Source organism: Setaria viridis, chromosome 4 (genome assembly GCF_005286985.2).
Source record: "Setaria viridis chromosome 4, Setaria_viridis_v4.0, whole genome shotgun sequence".
NCBI classification, from domain to species: domain Eukaryota; kingdom Viridiplantae; phylum Streptophyta; class Magnoliopsida; order Poales; family Poaceae; genus Setaria; species Setaria viridis.
Window position 1 is genome coordinate 9,457,164 of NC_048266.2, and position 13,267 is coordinate 9,470,430.

The 13,267-nt window shown below is 45.0% G+C and overlaps 2 protein-coding genes across 3 annotated transcripts; both read right to left on the minus strand.

Annotated features, from left to right (window-relative positions):
- Positions 1–755: 755 nt before the first annotated feature.
- Positions 756–5,392, minus strand: LOC117851387 (putative DNA glycosylase At3g47830). Of its 2 annotated transcripts, none has more exons than XM_034733195.2 (5): positions 4,974–5,392; positions 4,646–4,846; positions 2,862–2,918; positions 2,593–2,758; positions 756–1,810 (listed from the first exon to the last, which is right to left on the minus strand). In XM_034733195.2, the coding sequence occupies exons 1-5, from the start codon at positions 5,313–5,315 to the stop codon at positions 1,716–1,718; spliced, it is 861 nt and encodes a 286-aa protein (XP_034589086.1). In that variant the 5' UTR covers positions 5,316–5,392; the 3' UTR covers positions 756–1,715. The 2 variants fall into 2 exon arrangements, with proteins under 2 accessions (XP_034589086.1, XP_034589087.1); XM_034733196.2 differs by having other exon boundaries at positions 2,510–2,758; positions 4,974–5,385.
- A 3,272-nt stretch (positions 5,393–8,664) lies between these two features.
- On the minus strand, positions 8,665–9,852 carry LOC140222408 (protein ALP1-like). The gene is made up of 2 exons (XM_072292931.1): positions 9,309–9,852; positions 8,665–9,224 (listed from the first exon to the last, which is right to left on the minus strand). Exons 1-2 carry the CDS (start codon positions 9,850–9,852, stop codon positions 8,767–8,769), a joined length of 1,002 nt encoding a protein of 333 aa, XP_072149032.1. The 3' UTR covers positions 8,665–8,766.
- Positions 9,853–13,267: the final 3,415 nt, after the last annotated feature.

The window sequence follows — 13,267 nt, forward strand, 5'->3', positions numbered from 1 at the left end:
CGCCCTACCTAGAAAAACCTATCCCTACGATCTCCAACTTCAATTGGAGATAGGCAAAACGGAATCGTAATGAAATGAGTCGACGAAGCTTTCTCATGAATCAGGCGAATGGATCAGGTGCGCATGCGGGGGAAAGGAACCGTGGGGGTGATTGGGCGAGGAGAGACCCCGCACAAATATGTGGGGCGTCGGTCTCTCGATTCGGGATGGCAAAAAGATGCGGTATATTAAGGTATTAGGGGTAATTTAAGGGATCTATTGAAGTTGCTCTAAACCGGGCGGTAGGATGGTGGCGGTGGGCCCCGCGCAGGCGTGCACGTGAACGGCAGTTGGGTCTCTGTCTTGTGGGGCTTGAATGTCAGTGAGTTGAACTACCAGGCCTTGTAGCTTCCGTTGCGTTCTGCTCTGCGGGGCCAGGAGAGCTGGTGGATGGTGACAGGTGAACCCGGAGAGCTTGGGATTAAGGTAGTGGGCCCCACAGGCAGTGGCTACCCCACCACCAAGCTGCGATTGCACACTACCGTATGATCTTTTTGTTTACGTGGAGTGTAATTTTGTAAGCAATAAGGAGCTTGCAGCTCTTTTGTTTATCACTTGCCGTTGTCTGCACTTGCACGGCTGCGTTGCACCTGACCTGCATTTGAGGATTCTTGGGAAACAGACAGGGCCAAACAAAAAGAAAAGACCCCTCCAAAAGAAAATGAAAAGAAAAGAAAATGTAAAGCACCTTGTCTCCACTATTGTTTTCCCAGACATTCTGAAGCAGCAGAACTACAACTACCATTAAAAAATCATGTCAGATGTGATCTGACAGCACTTTCTTCACTTGATGCTATGTTCAACACTGGAAGCAAAGATGATAGTACTGGATCATGACTCATGAGTGGTTAAAGGTTCACTCCAAAATACAAAAGTGGCGGTTACTTGTCGGAGAAAGGTCAAAAAGTTGGACTTTCACACCAGATGTTCCCAGCAACACAAGGCTCCTAGATTTAACCCATGAAAGCGCATTACATTACAACACAACAAAACTTCTAGCTGCAGCCGATGACGCCGGTACTTAAACTTCATGTGAGCATGAAGCAAGACACCCAGCCAATCAGATCACACGGCAGCATGGTATGGCACATTGCTGTGCTTCAATTCAAAGCATGAAGTACCAAACGTCCATCAAGGATCCACATCTTGTCCTTCCAAAGCTCCCAAGTTTCCACAGTTTTAAGTCTAGACATCCGCATCAAGCAGGTGGGTCGGCAAAGCTCAGCTTAAGCTTGCAACCTGCAACAATGGTGATTGAGAGAACTGGGCGAATCAAACACAGCAGGACCTTTTAAACACTGTGAGCTAATGCCTGCTCTGAAAGTCACAAGCCACCCCATCAGGCACGAGAGATCCCGTGCATTAGAAAGTCGAAGGGACCGTGTGCATACAATAGGTTGGGTCCACACTGTTCACCATTTTCTTCAATGTGTAATGGGCATGATATATTTCAGTAAGTCGCTAGAGCCATTGCTCTGATTCTTGTTGGAACTTCTTTAGCTGGCCGTATGTCTTGATAAGTAGATAATCTCCATTCTTCTGCTTGTCGTTGGAACTTCTTAGTTGGAAGTAATGAGTTTGCATGTAGGGATATTAATATAACCCAATACAGTAGAGCTGGAAGCTCCCCAATTGCAAAACTTGAAATATCAGGATGGAACTATGCATTCTGCTTTTCATTGAACCTCAGCTTTGCAAAATCCTTTTGCTGCAAGTGCTGTTGAAAGGTTTTGCAACCTCTTATCAAAATAGCAACAGCCATTAATGATGCCTACAGACGAAAACAAACATCCCAGGAAACGGTTCAATAGACTATCACAATGTGCAACAGTTAGGTATGAACTTTCACATAGTCATCAGGGTCCTTTTGCCATGAAAGACAAAGTTCAGCATAAACAAACAGTTATAGCATGGGGCGCATGATTTTCCTTCTACACTGTCCACAATTAAAAAAAAGGGTGGGGGGGGACCATAAATCCCAACCATCAACAACCAGACAGAGAAGTTACCACAAAAAATGAAAGAAAGAAGAAAAAAAACTAGGCAGAGAATATTGAAGCAGTTGATCAAATCAATACAGTCAAAAGTCCAGCTACTTTGCAACTCCTTTTAAAATGCGAAACTGGAAGCGCAATTTGTTATGCAAGAACTATTTCTATCGTTTCCTTAACTGGACAATAAGAAAGTATGAAGCAACCTCTTCAATACAAAGTTAATGCCTATATTAGCCACTTCTATAAGTGCAGCCGTGCAGGCTGCACATACAAAGTGTCAATTTAGAACAACCAGCATTTGTTCAGTTTTGTAAAGAAAATAAGTAAATACTAACTCATTAAGCAGAGCAACTTATGTCACATGGGTGATGAGACAAGAGTTGACAGTAATAGAAGCATATCCAACTTGAGGTATGAAATTTCACGAATTGTTTCATAATGGGAGTGAGCAATGTTGTTAGTTATAAGTCACAAACCTTAAACTACTGCTGAAGCTTTTCTCCAACACAATAGTAACTTGCTAGAGGACAGGCAGCATTGGGAACCTTGCTTTTCTCACCTCCCATCTTTTTGGTACATGTTTGGCAAAGCTTCCCATGAGTTACAAAAAGACAATTCAAATCAAATTTCAGATCATCTGGGATCTTATTATTTAGATGAATATATGCCTTCTCCCTGGTACATGTTGCAGGAACCCAACCCATAGCCTTTGTAATGCGAAGTACCTATTTGCAGAAAATATATTCACTGTTAAATATACATGATACACCTGAACTGGGGCATAGACTAGATATGACAATGATAAATGGCAAATGAATATTCGCGTACATGAGTATCCACTGGAAAATCATCTTTCTGAAGATAGAACATCAGCACGCATGCCACCTGCCATACGACTGATATATTAGAAAACGCATCAATATGTGCTTGCTTACTCCAGCAGCCTACAATGACAGGAAATCGTCCAACTAAAAAGAATGTATTAACCAGCTCATAGCACATCACAAGCAGATTGTGCATCATAGACATTTCTAAGTAAAACATTATTTTCATTAGTTTCAACAAGGAAGTTTGAGTTCCTTCCTCATGGGGTTATAAACTCTAAAACGATGACACTGACAACACGGGAAACTAACTACCGTTAATCACAAAAAGTTAAAAGTAGCACTGTACTCTGAACCTTGAACAAGGTACACATCATCAGCTGAAAACTCAGCCACCTGTTTTTGTTAGACATTCATTGCAAGACAAAATTGGTTGTTGGTGGCAACCACCAGCCACATCAGTAGCTGTCCAAGTGTTTAACCAATCTAACATAAATTGCTTCTATAAGGTGCAAGACTACTTTTCCTTTCCTTAAATGAGATACTATTTTTTTAACAGTAAATATTCCAATCACAAGAAGCTGGAATCTCCTGAGTTTTTCCTCTTTTAGCACCATACCATCAACATTATTGCTTTTCTTTGCATTTGCAGCCTTCACTGAAAACATGGAAATCAAGCTAAATAGCTTGAAAGAATATGAAAAGAAGGCCAAGCGGAACATCCTGCATTACCCTTCTATCATTATCTCGTGCCTCACATCACTCATCAGCTAACCACTATATTTAAGACTTCAGTAACATCTCATCAGGTCATATTTACATCAAATCAAATTATGTGAAACATTCATACATAGAACATCATTTCATTGTTTTGAACTGTTCGAGTTCCCGTACATAGAACAAAGTCCAAACACAAATGCCAACAACTCCAGCAGCTTAAGGAAAGGTACACACCATCAACAACAAGCTTTCGGTCACCTGTTTCTGTTGGCCATTCATTGCAAAATGAAATTGATTGTCAGTGGCTACCACCAGCCACATTAATATTTGAACTTCAAACAAAACATATATTGCTTCCATAAAGGCTCATGCCTTCCTTTTAAAAAACGGAGATTTGCTAATCATTTTGTGCATTTGTAGAAAAATACATTAAGATTTTTTGCACGATTATTTTCATATATTAGGAGCATCTAATACTAAATTAACTCTAGAGATACAAAATTGCATGAAAAGTAATAATCAAGCATTCTTAAAGTATGTTTTTGTAATATAGGATATCATGTCCTCTATCATGTGGAGAATAAAAATAGACAAATCTCATTAGGGGACAGATTGGGCAAATGAAATAGTATAGGTGAGCAAATTGAGTGATTTTTTCCCAGGGGTCAAAGGACAAAATGGATTTCTCGGGTGTAGTACAATAGACCTTTTCTGTCACAAGAAGAATGGAAATTTGTATTTTAGATTTCTTTAGAAAAATTATGGCATCAGAACTACTCCTTTTATGCGCATTTGCAACCTTCGCAACAGAAAAATCAAGTTAAATGCCCAGAGAAAGGCCCTACAAAGCCCTGCATCGCCCCTCAGACGGCCATCTCATGCCTCTCATCACTCATCGGCTAACAACTGCCCCTCAAAGTTGAAGGTTTGTTCAACGAACTCTCACCAGCCCACCTTTACAACTAATCAAAAGCAATATTTTACTTCATGCATGGCATGCAACATCCCTTTGAACAAGATATTCAGTTTATTGAAAACTGAAAAGAGCAAGAAAGTGGTCAGACTCACGGTCTTTGGCCCGATTCCTTTGAACAGCGATAGCTCCCTCTTCACCTCATCCACCGACAGCTCCCGCAGGTACTCGAGGCAAATCTTGCCCCTCTGCTCCCTCACGCCCCTCAGCATCGCCCGTATCCTCGCTGCCTTCGTCGCCGCCAGCCCGCCGCACCGGATGGCGTCCTCCAGCCTCGTCCCCTCCTCGTCCACCACCTCCATAAACAAATCGGGAAGGATGAAACAGACATTTAGTGTCCGGAGGTTGTAGAACCTTCACGAAGGGGAAGCTAGCGGGCAGCTGTCAACTGGCCGCTAGTAAGTACTCCTAGGTAGCACTCACCTGGTCCCAGGAGGGGAATGCGGCCTTGAGCGACGCGAAGGCGCGGCGGGAGATGACCTCGGTGGTGTTCTGGGAGAGGAGGGTGGTGACGAGCCCGTCGAGTACGGTGGGGGACGGAGGCGGAGGGTCACCGTCACCGCTGCCATCCTCTGGCGAGCGGCCACCAAGGCGGAGGCGGCGGAACGGCGCGAACTCCTCGGGGAAGCCGTGGAACGCGAGCAGCGCGTCGCGGACGGCCAGGCATTGCGCCGGGGAGGGGGAGGCGTGGGACGGGTAGGGTTCCGGCGAGGTGTCGCGCGTCGCCGGCGAGGCCGGAGCCTTCCGCTTGGGCTTCCGGGGCATCGTGGAAAAAAGCGGTTGCGGCGGCCGCGGGCGCCGGCGAGTCCGGTGGAGTAATGGGCGTGGGCGTGGACTGGGCCGGATTTTAGTTTGAGCCTGTGAGCTGAAGACAACCAAAAGTGAGCAGCCTCCTGCTGGGGACCTTGTGATGTATTATGGGCCATTCTGGAGGAAACCTTTTGGGCCGAGAGAGAAAAGGCTGCGGTTTTCGGGCCATGCGCAATTTGCCGCCCAGAAAAAAGCTTTGGTTCGTCATCATCGTGCTTTCCTTGCCATCTCGGAGACTTTCCTCGCCATCGTGCTTTCTTTTCCTCTAAGCAGCGGCCAGCCCACTCGAAAGGATAACGCATTATCGCAGCCCAGACCTTTTGCACTGCTCGATAAATGTTCTCCCTTTTTCTCATATGGGAAAAGGAAAGGGGAGACAAAAGGGATATGGTTATATGGATCTGCAAGTTGAAGTGTTGAACATTCGCGGATCTTGTCACGATTTTTTCCGAAATCATATCCATATACGAGCACACTTAAATACATGAATACACGCACACAATCATATCTATATAAGCAGTTTTAATATACTAAGCCGACTGATCCTCGATATTGATGAAGTCACTACTAGCATCGAAAATGTGAGCACCCGTGCTAAGTCGATGACTCAAACTCGAATAGGCAGTTTTCACTATGAGCGCTCAGTTTGCATGTATATATACTTACATCATGGAAGTTCCACGGGACAAGTACTTGCTTCAAGCTCTTCATTCGAGGAGATTTGTTCATGTATGCACAAAACAACACATTTGACCTCCACCTAATGTATATGTCAATTTGCACACAATGTTGCTTCCTGATTCTTTGACTTTGGCCACAGTATGCATAAGATATGCACTTCACCACAGTTGGTTACAACTGCCAAACTGTTGTACCGAAAGTCTGAACTCTCAACTGAACGTTTGCTGTCAAACTGGAGAAAAGTTATGTTAGTCGATCGCCATTATTCGCCAGTGTCGATGTTCCTACCCCCACGTTCCCTAGCATTTTGGGAGCCTCATGAAATTCGACCAAGCTTCATATCCTTGCGTATTTTCCACACAAATTATTGGAGTAGCTTGGAGACAGACGCTACATTGCTACAATTCTGCTCGAAGACTCGTTAGACAGTGCACAGCCCCCTGACGGTATAGCATCGGAATTCAGAAAACCGCTCGCTCATTCAGGCATGGATCCATCTCGACACGACGACACGTCGGATCAAAAATATTTAGATAGTTTATGCATGCGCCGGCAAGGGACAGATTGCAGAATCTTTTTGCTGGTTAAGAAAAGAAAACAGATTGCTGAAGAGAGCCTGCAGAGTGAAGACAAGTAAGGCAGCTCTAGTATCGATTCCATTACGTTATTGATGAGCTCTTGGCAGAACCAGCAACCCTCTTTGTCAACTGCAACCAATCAAGTAGCCGTATCCGTCGTTAGAAAAGGATCAGGACGTGATGCATCGATGCCAATCCAAACAAACAAACAAATCCTGCGCGAAACATGTACGCAATGCCACAGAGGACTGACAAAGCAATTGTTTATTTGCGCTAACCTGCAGTACGATCAAATAACGCATTCTCTAATTCTGTCTCGCTTTCTCAGATAACGTAGGCTGATAGGCGCCATGTGACTGGATCCGCCCTTGACACCAGCAGCCGTTCGCCGGCGAGGTCACTGCTGAGCAAGTCATCCAGCTGCTGAAGGCTTCCAAGAAGAGCAGGTGTTCGGGGATCTCTTCAGAATACTCTTTTTCCAGCTCCAGTTCCAATTATGCGGCCACTCCTCGCAATATTGTTCAGAGATCTCACCTAGTTCTAAACCTACTGCAGACTGCAGCTGGTAGCAAGTCTTAGTCATCGCCATGCCTCCATTACAAGTGAAGTTATCATGAAAAAGATGACACTGTCACAGTGATAAACAAAACATGCGTCCAACACTAGTGGGCTAGTGGCTGAATTGGAAGTTTGGAACGGACTGCCTGATTGCATGGAGGTAGTGAAGGAGTTGCAGGCTTGCAGCTGGAGCACTAGCTTTGATGCCAATCCTGATTTCACACTCTGGGTGCTGGCTGGGGATTCCACTTTCCTTGCCTTCCAAAAAGGTTATGCACACCACCCTTGAAAGTAGATTCCATTCCAGCGTTTGCTTTGCTTGCCTGAAATCTTGGCCTTGCATGTTGCTTTGTTAACTTGTCATGGCAAGCCTTGGCATGCTCTGGACCGACCATCTGATCATGTCTGGAAAGTACTAAATTTTAAGCATACTTTATTCATTTATTTATCTTTCAAAAACTTAGGAGAACTTTTTATCCGTAGCATTGATCCGTGGCCAAAAGAGACCGAGAAAAAATAGTCTGAAATCTAATGGAATTGTTTGACCTGTTTGGATCGATATATAGAGATAGATGCTTCTCTCCATGGACTGGGAGTGCCTTGCATGCCACCGAACTGCCTGCAACTGTCAGCAAATTCGGTGGCGATGAGTCGATGACAACGACACCTCATATCGTATGCTTAAGATACACCAGTTTTTAAAGGTCTGGAAGAAGCAACTGTTTGGGGTTTTGGGAGGTCCACAACCCAGTGGTACATGGAATAATCGAGCTTTCCAGTTATGAAACCAAAGTCAAATGACAAAACTTTGCATCCTAGATTATCTAGGTGGGTGTTTGGTTCCAGGGACTAAAGTTCAATTCCTATCACATCGAATGTTTAGATACTAATTAAGAGTATTAAATATAGGTTAATTACAAAACCAATTGCATATATGAAGGCTAATTCGCGAGATGAATTTATTAAACCTAATTAGTCCAGGATTTGACCATGTGATGCTACAGTTAATATTGTGCTAATCATAGATTAATTAGGCTTAATAAATTCGTCTCGCGAATTAGCCACGGCTTATGCAATTAGTTTTATAATTCGTTCACATTTAGTCCTTCTAATTGGTATTAAACATCCGATGTGACCCAAACTAAAAATTAGGGCCTGTTTTCTTGCAGTTGCTAAACTTTAGATGCTAAAAGTTGCTAAACTTTAGCATCTAAAGTTTAGCCAAACCTGTTTTCTTCCACTTGCTAAAAGGCATTGAATGAGAAGGTTAAAGACATGTTTGCCCCTAATGATTGCTACCCTTCTTTCTCTCTCATCTCACTCCTCCCTGGCGCCATTTTTCCTCCCTCCTCCCTGGCGCTATTCTTCTGGTTCGACTGCTCTTGGCGCCAGGAACTTGGCGCCATTTCTTTCCTGGCGCCATGCACCTTCCTGCCCATTTGTTCCATTCCTAGCGCCGTTTAGCCTACTAACGTTGCGTCGATCAATAAAATGGAATGCCACGATGCTGGCAGCCATTTTTTTTATTGAATCAAAAAATTATTGTGCATCCCAAAAATTACATTATTACAACAAAAAAGTAAAGGATCCTATGACCTATTGAACAATCCATCGGCTATCCAATCCCGAAACTGGTTCATGCTTTGATCTTCATATTCATGTTGGGTAGCACCTTCATTTGCTTGAGATGATGGTCCTTCAGAAGGTGTAGCATCGTTTTCTTCATGATCCGCATTCTCAAAATTAACATCACCAATAGCACTCTCTCTAATGAAATTATGAATTGCCATGCAAGCAATAATTATTTGACTTTGCTTTGCCATTGGATAAGATGGTAAATCGCGCAGAATACGCCATTTGTTCTTCAACACCCCAAATGACCTCTCGATGACATTTCTTAATGATGAATGTGCATAATTGAAATGCTCCTTTTTACCTCTGGGAATTCGTCCGGCTCGAAATTCTGGTAGATGATATTTCGTACCCTTGTACGAGGCAAGATACCCAATACGGTTTGCGTATCCAGAGTCGACAAGATAAAACTTCCCTGCACATCAACAGTTCTCGTGTTACATATATCCACAAACATCAAAAGTACTACGTGCAGATAGTTCATAGATGAAGGAAGTACCTTCAGGGGGGTGTGGAAATTTATCGCCATACTTGTCCAATGCATCTTTGAAGACTCTCATGTCATGAACCGATCCAGGCCATCCCGCGACGACAAAGGTAAATCTCATGTCGAAGTCACATATGGCTAACACATTCTGGCTAGTGTACCCATGTCGTCCCGTATGTTGGACAGCCTTATCTGCTGGCACAACAACAGGCACGTGTGTCCCATCTATAGCCCCAATGCAATTGTCAAAGTATGGAGAGAACCGTGCTGACCTCAACTTCGGATGCACAGTACTGAATGTTGGGTCAACTGGTCTAATGATATCCCCTGCTAGTTTGCAAATGCTGTGTAATACTTTGTTGAACTTCCTACTAATTGTGCAAGTAGACCTAACAAAACGGTCTTCGGCTTGCCTCATGCTTTGGGGGGCACCACACATCCACAGGAATAAAGCTAAAGACTCTACTGATGTCATTCTCCTAGTAGACTTTAATCCATAAGACTGTACAAGAAGATTATGAAGCCTATCAAAAACATTCCTATTCATCCTGAACATGTTGTGACAAGATGATCTATTTCCTAAAGTTTTGATAACCCATTCATATCCTGATTCTGTTGGTACCCTATAATCTGATCTGTTCAAATGTGTGGCATAATAGTACATACCGAGGAAACCACCCATTGCAACAAATTCTCTTCTTATCCTTTTCCTCTTCTGAAACCAGTCATCAACATAGTCAAACACATCAACCTGTACATAGAATGAAATAGTCCACAAATCAGCCATGTCATAGTACATACAAAGCATGATTAAAAGTTCTGAACAAGGCAGCCATGAAATTGATCTCAACTAAACAGCCACAAATCACAAGACAAATTTATTAAAAGCTCTAATATGACTACAAACACAACATGACAGATTCATAGTTCTCAACAAATTGTCCACACAAACCACAAATCATAGTTCACACAAATTTATTAAAAGTTCTAACATGACTAGCAACACAACATGACAGCTACAATTCATGGCCGGCCAAAGGTCTTCCCACACTTAGTTTGCAACCATTTGAACCTTGCTTCCTTTGTCGATAGTGTGCCAAAAGCTACCCTGTTAAGTCTATCCCTAAACAACTCCATAGCAAAAAAGTACTCTTCTGACTCTTCTGATGCTCCACACTCCTGTGCCAATAGAAGGCTTGCTCTGAACTCATCTTCTTCTTTGTCATGAGAATGCCTTCTAAATTCCAACTCCAGCTCCTTCTGCTTCAGTTGTTGTTGCAGTTCCATTTCCCTCTGCTTCAACTGCAACTCCATCTTCACCCTCATGGTAGTGTTATCTTCAGAGATCCCCTCATGCATAGTGTCTATGAGGCCCTTGAACATCTTGAAAAAAGGACTTTTACTCTTCTTTTGAGGGCTTGATGCTGTATCATTTGTACTGGTACTCCTTTTCTTGCTGCCATTACTCATAGGGCTCATAGGGCTCTGTTCAGGGTAGTCCTCCACATCAAATTGGAAGTCATCTTCTTCAGGTACCTCCTGCCTATCTTCATCCACATCTCCTGGTATGGTTGTAGTTGATCCATCAACTACATTTTTGTGGTACATCTCATACAGCAGCTCAAGATAGTGAGGTAGGAACTTGCTAAATTTACGGCATTCTGGATACTGCAATCGAATGACACAGGAATTCAGAAACTATATGTACTCCAGGCACAAAACAAAAAGAAATTATCACAAACAACAAAAAAAAACTACCTTGCAGTATTTATCCCACCAGGCTTTACTTGCTGAAATGGCTCCATTATTTTTCCTACCTAATCCTGATTGTTTCATCGCGAAAACGTAAAATTCATATAATTTCTTGTATTGATCCCACCTATTTCTGAATTGCTTCGGTTCATGCCTGATGGTAGTCCTCTCCGCAAATTTGGCAGCTATTTCCTTGAAACCTCTAGAATTGACCACCCCACCTGTTGCATTGCCTATACGGATTTGTTCCACAGCTAATTCGCAAAAAATTCCTGTGTTTAATTCACTCCAGTTTGCTCTATGACATTTGTTCTACCAGAAAATGAAAAACATAAATACAATTCACAAAAACATGGAGATGCACACTGCACAGTGAGGACAGGATGCTTACATGATGATCCTCCCCAGATTCCTCGTCCAATTGTTCAACATCCTCTGTGTTCATGGATGTAGAATAGGCAGCAGAGGTTGCGCCTCGTCCCAATCTCCCCCGAAGATGTTGCCGGATAGGAGGACTTGCATCTGAATATGTAAGATCACAACACTCAGAACCGCAAAGCTTGCAAATCATCAAACCATACAACCAATTCAGTAGGTCTTTACCTGAAGGCGGCGAAGGTGAAGCAGTACCTCGCCTTCCCCGACCACGGCGGCCACCACGTGCAGTGCCACCCCTTCCCCGGCCGATTGGAACACCACCATCGGTCTGACGGGGAGGTTGAAACGAGCCGATCTGAACACCATCGCCGCGTCCTCTTCCAGACTCCAGAATGTCAGTGTATTCATCGAGGTAGGGGAAGGACTCGTCCTGGGAGTTCAGATCAAGATCCTGCATGTTGACCCTCCCAGCCGAGAGAGATGGAGCCGCCCGAGCGCGCGACGGGCCTTGGGACATGAACTCCAACTCCTCTGGATCGGGAATGGGCGCAGGAATAGGGAACGAAGGGGCCGCCAAGGATGAAGCACCCTGCGATACCCAATCACGGTATCCGGCCATTGCTCGGAGCTGTTGCGGTGGGGATGGGGTAAGGGGAGTTGGAGGTTGCGGTGACTATGGGGATGGAGCAGGGGCGGCGAGTATGCCGGATCCGGGAGTTGTGGTGGCGAGGATGGCGGATCCGGGGTGGGAGTGGGGGGAGGGGGACGATGGGATGGCGGATCTGGAGTTGGAGTTGGAGATAGGGCGGCCTCCACCAGCAGGCGGCGGCGGCGGTGGACTCCGGGGGTGGCGGCGGTCCTGGACTCCGGGGGGCGGCGGCGGCAGTGGACTCCAGGAGCCGGCGGCGGTGGGGCTAGACTCCAGGAGCCGGCGGCGGGCGATTGTATGGGCAGCGCCGGTGGATGCGTTGCGGCGGCGGCGGTGGATGCGGCGCGGCTAGGGCGGCGGTGGATGCGGCGCGGCTAGGGCGGCGGTCGATGCGTCGCGGCTAGGGCGGCGGTGGGGCTCGACCCCAGGAACCGGCGGCGGTCGATGCGTGGCGGCGGCGGCGGATGCGTGGCGGCGGCGGGTGTGGATGCGGTTGCGGCGGCGGCGGTCGATGCGGGGCGGGAAGGGGGTGGATGCGAAGAGCAGCAGAGGAGGCGGGCGAGTGCGGGATGGGTATGCGGGTGGGCTGCGTGCGGGAGTGCGGGAGTGCCAGACAATAATGAGGGGTACAAGGTGTCCAACCCACCTTTTAGCAAGTTTTAGCAACCCAAAACTTGCTAAAGATCTAAACTTTAGCAACTCAGCTTTAGCAAGTTTAGCAAGACTGTTTTCCAATTTAGCAGCTCAAAGTTGCTAAATTTTAGCATCTAAAGTTTAGATGGATGGAAGAAAACAGACCCTTAATCTATGGATCCAAATACCCCTATGTATACGCGTTCAAAGACAGCTGTGGGGTCTGTTACATGGATGTAATTCCAAGGCGATGCATGCCTTTCACTTGTAGAACCTTACGAATGGCTAAATTTTAAAAATATACAACCATCATGACGTATGCTGCTAAAACTACAACATCCCTCCATAGCTTGCAATTTTCCACTAGAAAAATTGAACTCGACCAAGTTTTGAAGGAAAAAATACCATTGTTACCCCTCCCAACAATGAAAAAACGAGTTTTTGTTCCGCCCCTTGGGTGCCATATATATGGGCCTAGGCTAAATGTCTAAGGTCTCTAAAACGAATGTATCAGTTTAGTGTGTATTTGGTTGTTTGTATCATTTGGTTCAGGTATGAA